This window comes from Callithrix jacchus, chromosome 8 (genome assembly GCF_049354715.1).
Source record: "Callithrix jacchus isolate 240 chromosome 8, calJac240_pri, whole genome shotgun sequence".
Taxonomy (NCBI): Eukaryota; Metazoa; Chordata; class Mammalia; order Primates; family Cebidae; genus Callithrix; species Callithrix jacchus.
Genome location: NC_133509.1, coordinates 20,964,104 through 20,977,754, shown reverse-complemented (window position 1 = coordinate 20,977,754; position 13,651 = coordinate 20,964,104). Strand labels below are relative to the sequence as shown.

The following is a 13,651-nucleotide window of genomic DNA, read 5'->3' as shown; positions in this document are numbered from 1 at the left end:
TGTGGCAAAACCAAATTATCTCCTAATGCACAAGGGAATCCATGTAAGCAGTAAACAGCTGATAAAAATATAAACACTTTTTTTCTCCTAGTTTCATGTGGCCTTAAACGTAATTATTAAACTTACATGTCAAGACAAAGCACACACAATTAGCACAATTTTCAAAGTCATACTGTCTTCAAATCACACGAATTACTTATTCAACCATGGAACAATACAAAGCCTTTCCAACTAATTTAACCCAACAAGTTGGTTTTATTTTTGGGCCCATCGTGGGGTCTTCGGATGGCTTTTGAAAAAATCCATATCAAGTCTCATTAGGAACACTGATCATATTTTGAACAAAATGCTAATGTTATAAAACATTTTAAAATGTAATCTCTTCTATATGCCAGTCACAGCAGAACTTTCATTTTCAATATAATGTTATTTTCTATTGAGTCCTAAGGCAAAGTCTTATCATGGAACGGATAGGTGTGAGTGGCTACGTTTCAAATGCAATCGATTCATTGACACATTACAACTGAAATGGCTCCACTTGCTTCCGCCCCACTGCCCAGCAGAATTTCTCTTGTTGATATCTTTGTGTTGGAAATGTATAAGGTAAAGGTATCTGTGAGGTCAGACTTGGCAATTCATGGCCTCCACAAGGGGCCTTTCTTATGTCCTGGTACTAGGGCTTGGCTTTCTGCAGAGAAAGGAGATCCCCCAGTTTTCCTTGCTCTGCGCTTACACAGTCACGGTCCTTTCTTTGCAGGCAATGCCTCCTCTTGGGCACACAGCAGGTCCCTTTTTCCCTATAGAGTCTCATAACTGGGGCTGTGTTAATAACTGTGGGCCAGGGTAGTCATAGTAAGATGCCACTGCCTTCCTTCTACCTAACAAAATGCATTCCCCCAGGAGGAAAAAAACAAAATAACCACCAGGAAGCCACAGGCCATACACCTACTGACAAGCGATCTCTGGAGGTATTAGCTTTAGCTGTGGCTGTTATTTGGATGCCATGAGTGGAGGACCACATTCCAGACACAAGATCTGTGACGCGAGGACCCTACCCCAGCTGCTTCTTTCTCAAAGAAGCCCTGCCTTCCTTTGTTCTTTTATATTAATGGCCTTTGATGATCTGCAAGACGGTTCTCATTTCAGCTGATCTTTAGGAAACATTTGGGGAGAGGAGGCACTCCTTTCAAATCACCTTTCTTTAGACAGGTTCTGATCCGGTGATTCAAGGCCGCATCCTGGCCATCTGGTTTCTGTAGCTCAGAGAATTACTGCTCCTGATAAATTGCTCTGAGTTCTGAGGCTACTGCTGTCATATTGCATTTTATGACCATTTTCCAGGTTTCTCAAGACACACACACACACACACACACACACACACACACACACTCCTCAAGCCATTAGACTCCATTCCCATGTAGTATCCAAATAAGTTTTACAGCAAAACACACTAGAGAGAGTGTAGCTAGCACAGCACAAGAAGCATACAGGAAGGGCTCAAAAAAGTTGCATTGAATGGAAAGCTTTGGAGCCCTTCCTGTATGGGAGACAGGGACGGAGCTGGAGAGTCTCCCAGAGCACTTGCCAGGGGCAATCAGGTCTGAGGGGTGGAACCCAGGCAGAGACACATTTTAAACTGCTAAACAACGGGTTCCCTGGAAGGAAGGAGTGGAGCGTGAGCTCCCCATCTCTGGATAAGTACAAGCCAAAGTCGTACAACCACCTGATGGGGACACTGTGAAAAAGAATTCAACCTCACATTGGTGGTTGAGGCCCGGTACAGTGGCTCACGCTTGTAATCCCAGCACTTTGGGAGGTTGGGGTGGGCGGATCACAAGGCCAGGAGATTGAGATCATCCTGGCCAACATGGTGAAACCCCGTCTCTACTAAAAACACAACAAAATTAGCTGGGCCTGGTGGCATGCACCTGTAGTCCCAGTTACTGGAGAGGCTAAGGCTGGAGAATCCCTTGAACCCAGGAGGTGGAGGTTGCAGTGAGCCGACATCGCACCACTGCATTCCAACCTGGCGACAGAGCGAGACTCCGTCTCAAAAAAAAAAAAAAAAAAAATGGCTGTTGAATTGGAACAACTCAAAAAAGAACAGAAAGAGGAATGAGGGAGAGGAAATGAAAGGAAGACATTTTATTTTAATGTAATTAAATAAGTTAAATTAATAAAATTTTAAAAGAGGTAGGAAGAAGGCCAGAGGCTGGGGACAATTCTGTGCATGTGCCAAACCTTTGGACAGAAACTAGAGTGTTCCTGAGAGGGCTGGGATCTTAGTGGGCAGTTGGCAGAGTGTGCCAGCACCCTGGTCCTTGGCCACCAACACCTAATCCTTTCTGCCTGTGGGTGGAGCCTTCGGGCCTGGCCACGCCCAGAAATCACAAGATCTAACTAAGTCGTGTTTGCTCATCCATTAGGAAGCGTGGCCCTGGAAAAACAGGGGCAGAGCTTTCAGCTCCTCTCCATCTGCCTTAGTGGCACTCAGAATCTAGAGGGTCTCGAGGAGGGTCCCCAATTCTTAGGACAGGGAGGGAAAGGAAGGGGCCTGTCTTCCCACAAGAGACCCATGGGTCCCCAATTCTTAGGACAGGGAGGGAAAGGAAGGGGCCTGTCTTCCCACTAGAGACCCATGACCAGAGGACTGAGTTGCACCAAAACTGCCGAACACTCACTGGCCCAGCCAGGCCTGTTCGCAGAGAAGCAATCATATGGGTGGATTCTTAAACAGGCCCTAGGAATTGGGCCAGTCCTTGCCCCCTGCTCGGAGGTAGGATTTGCCAGCGGAACAAAGCAGCTATCTTCCTAAAAGATAATATTTCTTAGTTGTGTCCCAGCTAGTGGGGTGGACTGCAGTGTTGGGCTGTGACCAGGGGCAGGGCTCAGTCTGTGGCCCTCAGAAGGGAATTTTTCTCCAAAACAGCTTTGCTGGTCTGGGAAGGGAACTTGGGCTCAGGCCCCAGGAAATGTCACAGTCACCACCTGTGCCAGAAGACAGAGCTGAGGCTGGGGTAGGACGCTGAGCACCCCAGCTTGGGCCTGTTTCCCAGCCTGGACTGGTCCAATTAGGAAGACGCAGGAAGAGGACAAGCAATTGGAAGCAGGAAGAAGGGAGAGGAGAGACGGAATCTTTATCTGCTTGCCATTTCTGCCGCTTTCCCCTTCCACCTCTCTTCCCCGCCTCTTTCCATCTTAATGGGATTCAACTGAAACACACAGCAACCCAATGCCCTGCTTTAGGCTGGGCAGGAGCACAGCCTCCCTTCTTGATCCCCCATCTCTCCCGTTCCCCACCCAAGAAGCCCCCTTTCTAGGACTATGAAATCAGTGTTTTCAACCCTGGATCCACAGGTGCGCCCCCTTAGCACCCCCTGACAGTGGTCCATGCATCATTCACTGAGTGCTCCCCACCCACCCACACAACACACACACTTGAATCAGCCTGGCCAGGTTCTCCCCTGTTCCTGCTTTACATCATTCACCCGCTCGGACCTTGGTGTTATTTGTGACTTTTCTTGTGCAAGCCACAGCAGTTTAGTTCCTATGAATCCCATCCCTTCCCACCAGCTTCTCAGGGAACTCAAGGGCTGATGTGGAGACAGAAACTGGGCAGTGTGACACCACACACAGCCACACCCCACTACACCAACCGTCTCTAGTGAAGGGGGCGCTGAGGCCCTCGAGTGCAAATGTGCGTGTACACACACTCAGACTCCGTGTTTAGGGTCTGCAGACACCCTCCTCTTGCGACGTCCCCCTACTCACTTCCAGCCTGCCCTCGTTTTTTGTCACCCCACCCTAGAGTTGGAGGCACCAAGAGCAAGGCTAGATGCAAACACCTGGCAAAAAATCACGGGACGCTCACACAAACACGAAATCACACAAAGGATCCCAACGGGAGGCTCCAGGGACGCCCTCCGTCCGCGGTTTGCTCCTTCATCGTCCAGGCCTCCTTCCTCTGTCCCCTGACAAAAAGTCACCGAGCCCAGTTCAAATCGATTGTTTTATTGACTGTTTACATACAGACGCGTTTAGAAAAGGGCACGGGCTCCGGGAGGCTACTCCGCCCCAGGCCCGCGCTTGTGCTGCGCTGCGCGGAGAGGGCCGGTTCCGAGGACTGAAACTCCCCCCGCCCCAACCCCCACGCTTTCTTTCAAAATGGAAAAAGAACCTCGCCCCAAGTCGTCGCGCCGCGCCCCTCCCCTTCCCTCCCTCCCCTCCCATCTGCCCCACCGCCCGCCCCCCTACATGACACGGTCACACTTTACAAAACACTGACTTTTCTCCTACAGGGCACGCTTGTCTAGGACTACACGCCGGGCAAATACGATTCCCGCCGAAGCAGGGGAGGGTGGGGCGGGGCGGGGCGAGGACCGAGACGCGAGGACGGAGGGGCTGGGCTCGATCAGGATCCAACCGCAGAGTCACGCGCAGGCTTTGTGCGAACTAGGGCGCGAGCTATCCCCCCACCCACGACAGCGGCGGCACGGGAGGCCGCAGTCAGCTTCCCCCGCTCCCGGTGCTTTCTAGCTAGGTTCTGGGCGGGTGGAGCCGTGGGAGCTGCGCTGTCTGGCGCATGGACCTCCGGAAAGCCCAACACACGGACAACGAAATTGGCCCGGGACCAAGTCCGCGCGCTTCGCCGCCAAGGGGCGCGCGGTCCTGCGGCGCTTGAAGTTAGGAGAAAGATGACAGAAAACGCATTCCCTCCCCACCCCGCGACACACACACCGGATTTTCCCAAAGCCTGGGAAGGGGGTGCTAGCACCAGACCCGAAATGTCTCTGTTTTTGAAAACAACGAAAATAGGAAAATCTGAGCGCGGAGCTGAACGGCGCCCCAGGCACCGGGCTGGACTCCCAACAGGCCAGAAGTGGGGTGGGGGTGGGAGGACGGAGGTTTTGATTCCCCGCGGGGAGGGGCATTTGGAACTAAAAACTAGAGGTTGCGGTGAATCCTGACTTCTGGGAGTAGGGATTGAAAGGGAGGAGGGGCCGGGCGCCGAGGCTCACGTTTGTAATCCCAGAACTTTGAGAGGCGGAGGTGGGCAGATCACGAGGTCAAGAGATCCAGATCATCCTGGCCAACATGCCGAAACCCTGTCTCTACTAAAAATACAAAAAATTAGCTGGGCGTGGTGGCGGGCGCCTGTAATCTCAGCTACTCGGGAGGCTGAGGCAGGAGAATCGCATGAACCCGGGAGGCGGAGGTTGCAGTGAGCCGAGATCACCGTCACTGCACTCCAGCCTTCCGTCAAAAGGAAAGAAAGAAGGAGAGAGAGAGAGAGGAAGGAGGAGGAGGAGGAGGAGGAGGAGGAGGAGGAGGAAGGAAGGAAGGAAGGAAGGAAAGAAGGGAGGGAGGGAGGGAGGGAGGGAGTCGAGGTCGAGGCGGGACCCCACTGCACTCGACTGGCCCCGTCTGGCCCCAGAACCACGGCGTTACCACGAGGTTTCCAAGGTCTTCGCTCTTTTTCTCTGGCTCCAGAGCCTGTGATGGCTTCCGGGCAGATTTCGCAGATAATCGCGATGGGAATGGAGGGGCATAGATATCGCCCCATCGTCTGCGGGTGGTGTCTTACATGGGGGAAGAGGGACACTGTGCTTGGCGAGGAAGGGGGATCCAGCCCGCAGGGAGAATGGCAGCCGTGGGTAGCAGGGACTGGTGAAATCGGCCCACTCCCTACTAGAAGTCCCTGGTATTTCAAGGTTGGGGAGTAGTAAGGGGGAGGAGTAGGTGAAGGTTGAGGGTGGGGGAAAGAAGTCCTGCCAAGCCCTAGACTGCTGCTCCCAGGCACCCTAGGTGGAGGTCGGGAATGGGTGACCCTTGGTGGAGGTCGGGAATGGGCGGGCCCGGTGGGCCGAGGTTCAGCCTGCCGTCTGCCTGTAGTTGCCATTAATCTCCTGGGCGATGTTGACCGCCTCGGCTCCCAGGGGCAGCCGATCGCTGTACTCAGAGCCCGCCTCGAACTCCTCTTGGTTGGCCTTGGAATGGGACTCCACCAGTGAGCAGGCCGCCAGGCTCTCCTCTCTCTGCAGGTCCCCACTCGGGTCTCCCTGCTCCGCGTCTTCCTCAGGGCCCTCCCCCTGCGCGTCCTCTGGCTCCTCGACGCCAGCTTCGCCGCCTGCCGGGTAGCTTTTCTCGGATTCGAGGTAGGAGGCACGCGGGTCGAAGTCAGCGGCAATGCGCTTCTCCATGGGGTCGGGGGCCTGAGGCCGCAGGATCAGACGGTAGGGCTTGCCCGGGTGTTTAGCCAGCAGATGGCAGCAGGCGGCGCCCAGAAGGGGAACTGTGGCCAGCACCAGGAGGAATACGCTCACTGCCACGATGACCAGCAGCGAGGGCAGCTCCTTCTTGGTGGAAAACACCACTTGCACGTGGCAGGCTTCGCCCGCCAGCGCCAGGCACACGGAGTAGTTGGTACCGGGCCGCAGGCCGCGGAACCAGTAGGCGTTGACGCCTTCCTCCACGCGGGACCACTGCACTGCCGCGCCGCCCCCCGCTGGACACAGATAGAGTAGGCGCAGGGGTCGCCGCCCAGGTCGCCGTACTCCCCCAGTCCCGCCGGGCCCAGGGCCCCAGCGCGCAGCCAGCGGCGTCAACTGCACCCGCGCCTCGCGCTCCGCCACATCCAGCGCGATGACGCCCAGCTCGAAGACGTGCGGCTTGAGCTCTGCGCTCTGGTTGAACGCGTGGTTAGAAACGTACCGAGAGGGGTCCCCGTTGCCACAGCGCTGCTCCTCCGCCGGGTCCGCGAGGATCTGGTCTTCGATCTCCTCTCCCTCACCTGTGTCCTCCTCCGGCTCTGTCTCGGTCTCCCCGAGAACGCTGACCTTCGCCAAGCCTTGGCCTTTGATTTTGCCTTCGGGTTTGGAAGGCAGGACGCTGTTGCCCCGGGCCTTGGCTGTGGACTTGCGCTCAGAGGTTGGGGCCTGCCCGTCGGGTTCTCCCCCGGCGCCAGGCGCGTGTTTTGGGGGCCCGGTTGCCGCCACCGCCACGCGTACTGACGTAGAGTTAGTGCCCAGCTCATTGTGTGCACGGCAAGTGTAGACGCCCGCCTCCTTGGCACTCAGGAGGGGCACCAACAGGGAGCCGTTTACGAGGGCCAGGAAGCGCGGGGTGGCTGGGGGCGCCGGCCAAGCGGGTGCCGGTGTTGGGGTTGGGGCTTGGGTCTGCGTCAGTACGTCCCCGTCTCCTTCTCCCTCTCCTTCCTCCACCCCAACCCCGTCGTCCTCCTCTCTCTGAACCGGCGGCTCTAAGACTACGGTGCCACCGGGGATCTGAAGTTGCCACTGCAGGCGAGGCGTGGGGTGGCCGTCCGCGGTGCAGTGTAACAAGAACGCCAGTCCGGCTCGCAGTGGGGTGCCTGGTGCCTCAAGCGGCGGCTCAGCACTCAGACGCACGCTGGGGGGTGCACAGGGCAGGGCGGGCAGGCGGTGCACCGGCACCCCCTGCAGCGCGGGAGGCGAGGCACAGGCAATGGAGTCGGGCTCGGGTAAGGACACCCGGGTGCTCGCGGCCCAGGCCTGCAGCCACACAAGGCCGCAGCCGCAGTGGAAAGGATTGTGATAGAGTTGCAGGTGTGACAGCGCGCTGAGCGCGTCGAAGGTGCCGGGCGCCAACGTACGCAGCCGGTTGTTGTTGATACGTAGGGAACGCAGGTCGGGTAGCGCACCGAGTGCGTCCCGGGGCAGAGAGCCCAGGCGGTTGTGGTTCATTTTGAGCAGCTGCAGCGCGCTCAGGTTGCGCAGGTCGCTCCACGGAAAGTTGGATATGAAGTTGTGGCTCAGGTCAAGGTTCTTGAGCTGACTCAGCACGGCCAGTGCGCCTGGCTCCACGGTGCGCACCTCATTGTGCGCCAGCCACAGCGACGTGACCTGCGTGACATCCGCAAAGGCCCCGCGCCGTAGCACCGAGATCTTGTTAGCAGATAGACTAAGCGTGGTCACGTTGGCAGGCAGTCCTTCGGGCACCTCGCGCAACTCCTTGTAAGCGCAGTCCGCGAACTGGTGAGCGTACTTGTCCACGCAGGCGCACGGCTCCGGGCAAGCTCCAGCCACTCCTAGAAGCGCCCAGACCAACCACAGGGCCTGAAGGAGGAACATCGCGGCTCCTGCAGATAGGGAAGCCAGGGGAAGAGGAAAGAAGGTGACTCATCGAACCCCAGCTTACCTCGCTTCTCCAGCTCTGCTTCCGGAAACCTGTCTAGCGCAAGTGCCAGGGCTCCGGGAACCGCCTCTATGGCCAGGAGCCTCTCTTGGCCAGAAGTGGAGGTCAATAAAAATCTCGGGGTTCAACAGATGCTGCCCCACAGGGCCCTAATTTCCTTTTCCAGAGGCCGGCACATCGCTCTTTTTCCCTCCCTACTCCTTCCTTCACGCTGGAGCTGGCGCCTCCGTAGGCTCCGCAGCTCGCCAGTCTCCAGCGGGCTCCGCACGGACTCCTCTCTTGGTTTCTAAGACTTCATTTAACCCTGTGAAATGGATACCCAGGAAGGATATTTTTGTCCGTGACGGGCTGTCCTCCTTGGAACCTTTGTCCCACGCACAGCACTCACACACGCCCATGCAGGTGCACAACAATACAAACAGATGCTGGGGATTCATCATCAAACCGGCAGCTTCCGCAGGGGTTTAGAGGACCTGATGCTCTATTGGGAGGCTCACAACACATTTCCTAAACTCACAAACACATATGCACCCAGGCATGGACACAATAGATCCTGGAGACCTTATTGTTCTCTTAACGGAACCGGCGTTTGTACAGAGTTTTCCACCACCATACAAAGCACTTTTCTGTCCATTGTGAAATTGACAGACACAAGGACGTAAGTCCTCACAAAATGCGACCCACCCACAGAAACACAGGCGTGTGCCTGTGTGTGCACACAGCCCTCCACTGGGACCAAAACCCAGCAGAGAAGCAATAGGAGAACCTGCCCTGCCTGACTTGAGTCGTGGGATCTGGAGAAGCCCACCCCCATGCCCTTCTGCAGCCAAGGCCAAAGTCACCTGCCCCGGGCTGCAGCTCCTGTGAGCGGAGAAGGGCTGCTCTGCCAACCTTCCTTATGGGGAAGGAGGTTCTCCCCCATGCTTGGACCAGGTGTGTTGGGGGAGCAGTCACTAGAGCTTCCCTTAGGTCCCCCAGATGGCTCCCGGTGGCAGAAGTGTCCTCAGCCAGCAGGTCATGGGGCTGCCACTAGCTAATGAAGCTGGAGAAGGTGAAAGATTCTGCACCTTTCTCAACAGCTCTGCGGTGCCTAAGGACCCTCTCCCCATAGCACCTTAAGCCCGGTCACACAATCGAACTTGCACAGACTCCCTGCCCCCATTTGGAGGGCCTGTCAGGTTTGGCAGAGCCCCTCCCACACCGTCTGTGGGAACCTATTCCTTCACTCTGCCTTTGCTTCTCTCGGAGGATCCCTCCCCTCCCTTCCCGGTTCCTCCCAGACAGCACCTCCCCACCCCACCCCCGCCCCGCCCCCCATCAGGTGCCCAAGGCCGGACCTTTCCCCACTTGGGTCAAGGTTGTGGGGTAGCCCCCATCGCTTACCTGATATTCGTCGACTCCCAATAAATGCTCTGGAGCTGAAACCCCTTCTCCAGACCCGGTGTAGTGGATCAGGGACCACTGCCGCAAGAAGATACCCGCGTGTATTGTGGCTGTGGGGAAAACGGGGAGGAGGCGGGGAAAGGGACAGGTAAGTTCGGAGAATCGATGGCCCCAAAGTACCACTTCGGTTTTTCCCTTCGCGTCCGCTCCCCCCACCTCTCTGGCTGCAGGTTGGAGAAAGTCCTTGCGCGCTCCCGGGCCTGGCGGGGACGCGCACGGCCTCTCCCACCTCCTGCTTCCTCTACTTTTGTTAAAGCCACGGAGACCCTCCCCAAGGCCAAGACACGTCGGTCACAAGGGGCGTTCCTCGCCCACCGTCCTGGGTGGGCTCTTCGCAGCCTACTGCACCCCCATAACCCACCTACCCTCACATTTACACACCCGGTGACATCGTTACTGTCCATCATCACATCGCTCCCCACCCCACGTTCAAACACATTCGCGCACACACCTCACATCCCCATAGTCGACCTTCACACGCTACAATCATCCAGGATCAGGTAATAATCGCATCAATATGTTGAGGCCCCACTACATTCACACGCATTTTCACGGGCACACCTGCACCCGGGACACTCACCGTTCTCCTCTCGCACACACAGACACACATTCGCGCGAACTCACCCTCACGCGCCTGTCCCGCCAGTGCCCGCGAGCTTCGCTGCTAATTGAATGCAAGCGGCTTTCACGCCCTGCAACACGTGAGACAAACCATCTTTGAGGAATTTGGGGGAAGGAAAGGCGCGCAGCTGAAGTGGGGGGGTAGGCGTGTCTTTGCCTTTAAACTCTTTTTGCAAATGCAGGCGGTGGCACCAAGAGACCTCCAGCGGGACCCGCTGAGCTGCGCGCAGCCGAGCTCGCGCGGACCCATCCTTCCCGCACCCCCTGCTGCTAGCCTCCTCCTCCCCGAAGCCACGTTCAACACAATGCATAATTGATAGTGTTAGCAGAGCGCCTCGCCCTCCCTGCCATTTTTGCCTGGATCTGGGCTGGTATAAGCCCTAGTCTCCCCCGCCGCCCCCTCTCCACCCCGCCTGCTAGTCTAACCCGAGACCAGAACGCGCAGCCCTGCAGGGCGTGCTGGGAAGGGACGCCCACCTCCCCAGTCCACAGCAGCCCTGCCCAGCGTCTTAAGCCGGAACTCTTTACATCTAGTCTTTTGTGGCTAAACCAGCGCTTGAAGCCCACTGCCCCACGCATTGGCCTGCGCGCACCACGGGACAGGTGGAACAGGGGGAGGCTCTTCCGAGCGCACCCAAGCACCTCACTTTCAGGTCTTGCCTGCTCCAGGACAGTGGGGCACAGAAGCTGCAGCAGGCAGTAGCACAGACAAGGATGATGGCAAAACGTCCGCTACTCTTGAGCCTTGAGCGCTTTGGGCTGGGGACTTCAGGCCGGAGCATTTCTCCCATCCTCGCCCCCCCATGTCTTCACAGCCTCTCAAGCAGACACACGGTCAACCCGACGCGCACTACCCCCCAAGCCGCGGTAGCCCCCCACCGCCCCGCCGTCTCACACCCTCACACAACAGCCGGCTTCAACAGACTTGCTGTTCCCGACTCTCGCTCCCTAGCTCTGATGAAACCCCGACATTTCTTTCAGCGACGAGGAGGCGGAGGCGCAGGGATGTCGAGGCATTTGGCTAAAACCTGGTTTCCGCCCCCTGCGCTGCCCACGTTAGCCCTGGAGACAGCTACCGACCAGAACCGGGAAAGGGGTTCAAGCTTCGGGAGACACACAGAATCCCCACCCGTTCTGTAGCCACCCAGCTCTCCCGGCGCACCAAACCCCCCAGCCATCACCGCGGGCCTTGGGGGTCTCTCGCGGTGGGTCGATGGCGTGGGTTTGGGGCTTCTGTGGAGATCAATACCCCGATTTGAGTGTTGAGCATCTTAATGAGCTAGGGGAGGGGGTGGGGAAGAGAGAAAGGCTAAGAGCGCAGCATCTAAAGAGACCACCCGGCCCTGGGTTCCGAGGCTGCTTTGTAAATTAAATATGAACAGACTGGTGCGCTCACACTCCGCGTCCCTCCCTCTCTCCTACTCCTGCGGTCGCTACAGGCGGCCCAGCGGGCTGGGACTGTCGCATCTCGCTCAGTCCAGTTCAGAACACAGAACTTCACACCGCCTACTCAGGCCTGGGGTATCCCCAGCCGACCCACGGAGGGCGCGGGGCGCCTTTCGCTGAAAGCGTCTTCCAGAAGGGTCGATGGGTGATAGCACTGTGGCCCGTCCCTGCCGGGAACCCTGTGGTGGGACAGACAGGATTGGGTCCCTAGCCTGGGAGTAAGTCCCTGAGGTTTCTAGGCCTTGCGGGGGGGGGTCGGGAGAGTGACGCAGACGGCTGGACTGGCACGGCCTTCTTTGTCTGCCGAACTTGGTGGGGGTGGGGGCGGGGAGCGGCGTCCTGGGCAGTTGTCCGGGTCTTGGGAACCCTGAGGGGGCAATCTTGAGAGCCTGTGCCAGGGAAGGATCTTAGGAGGTAGGGCCCAGCAGCTGCACCTGAGCGAGGTCTGGGATGGCGTGTCCAGGGGACTTTTCGGGACTGAGTGAGGGGCGCCAGGCCGGGAGGCTCAAGGCCCCTGGGCCCTCCCCCGGTTTTCACCTATTTTCTTTCTTTTCGCCTTCGGCGGGAGGCAGAATCTGGGTAGTGGACGGGACAATGGGCTCGCTATCTGCCCAGAGCTTCCCGGGACTTCGGGAACCAGTCCCATAAGCAACCCGGTAACCTCAGGGCCCGAGGACCAGGGAAAACCCCCTTTCCTTGCTCTCTTGACTGGATTGCAGAAGCAAGGAGTTCGGCAGGGAGACGGGGCTCTCGGGCCTGAAGGGTGGCTAAGGATGCGGTGACCATCCCTGCGCGGGCGCTGACTCCCGCGGGCCGCCGAGGCTCTAGCTCACTCTGCAGCCAATGCTTTTGTTCCCGGAGGCTGCCCTGGGGGAAAGATGCCCCTTACCCCTGCCTTCGACCCTGGAGAGCCCAGTGCCTGCCCGGGCCCGGGCAGGGCTGGAGCCGAGTCGCTCCAGGCAGAGTCCGCAGAGGCCTGGAGTGGGAGCCGCGACTTCTGGATCTGTCTCCGAGCTCAGCCAGAAGACTGCGCACACCTCGTCCCGCCCCGCCCGGCGCGCAGAAGCGGGTCTAATGTTTATAACGTTAATAATGACACAGTTACTGGAGGGCTGGGGAGCTGGGAACCGAGACATCACCCCGCCGCCTCCCACGTCTTTGATCGTTAAAGAAACAGACAACTAATCAAGTGTGTGGAAATAGGGGTGGGGGAGGGGAAGGTAATAAGATTCCAAGCCGCGATCGCAGAGGGCCACAGATTCAGAATCTGCGGAATCCAGACTAAGGCTCCTAACCAGGCTGGGACCGATCCCAGGCAGACCCAGGAATGCAGAGCTGGAGCGCCTGGCGGCTTTTGGCGGATCGACCCCTGATTTCAAAGTCGCGAACCCGGAGCGTCGGGAGGGCGGGGAGGGTTGAAACCCGTTGGATCTGGGGACTTGCTCCCGCGATTGGGTCCGCGCTGTCCTAGGGCCCAGGCCTGGTCCGCGCGCGCCCCCTGCTGGACACTGCTTGCCGGGCGCAGAGGTGGGTCAGTGTCGGAGGATGCGTGCTGGACCCCGGCAGTCCCGCGACGCAATATTCCAGTGGGGCGCGCTTAACCAAAGTTCCGAGGCTTTACTTCCCATGCCCACCCAGTCTATGTCCCAGGTATCTGCACCTCTGGTCCCCTACACAGCACAGGCGCGGTCCCTGCTTCGCGCTGCGGAGTGTTTCTAGTGCCCAGGGCATCTCCTGAGTCTTGAGCTACTAGTCCCTGACACGAAAGCTTTCTATACGCCTCTCCCACTCTCCCTTCTCTCTGAGCCTTATGACTTTGTCAGGGGCCTATTAAAATAAATGTGCGAGATCTGCAAAAGAAAGTCTGTTGGCGCCAAGAGAGGCAAAGAAAACTGCAAAATTGGAAGTAATCGATGTTTGATCGAATGTTTAGGGCATGCAACATGTGCAAACGATTCTGTTGCAACTG

The 13,651-nt window shown here is 57.7% G+C and overlaps 1 protein-coding gene across 5 annotated transcripts; it reads right to left on the bottom strand.

Moving 5' to 3' along the window:
• Nucleotides 1–3,995: 3,995 nt before the first annotated feature.
• ISLR2 (immunoglobulin superfamily containing leucine rich repeat 2) lies at nt 3,996–12,713 on the bottom strand. 5 transcript variants are annotated; one of them, XM_035259205.3, is made up of 3 exons: nt 12,572–12,713; nt 9,556–9,665; nt 3,996–8,116 (listed from the first exon to the last, which is right to left on the bottom strand). In XM_035259205.3, exon 3 carries the CDS (start codon nt 8,106–8,108, stop codon nt 5,871–5,873), a length of 2,238 nt encoding a protein of 745 aa, XP_035115096.2. In that variant the 5' UTR covers nt 8,109–8,116; nt 9,556–9,665; nt 12,572–12,713; the 3' UTR covers nt 3,996–5,870. The 5 variants fall into 5 exon arrangements, with proteins under 5 accessions (XP_035115096.2, XP_054095395.2, XP_035115095.2 ...); XM_054239420.2 differs by lacking the exon at nt 12,572–12,713 and adding an exon at nt 10,240–10,291; XM_035259204.2 differs by lacking the exon at nt 12,572–12,713 and adding an exon at nt 10,067–10,262.
• Between the last annotated feature and the right edge of the window lie 938 nt (nt 12,714–13,651).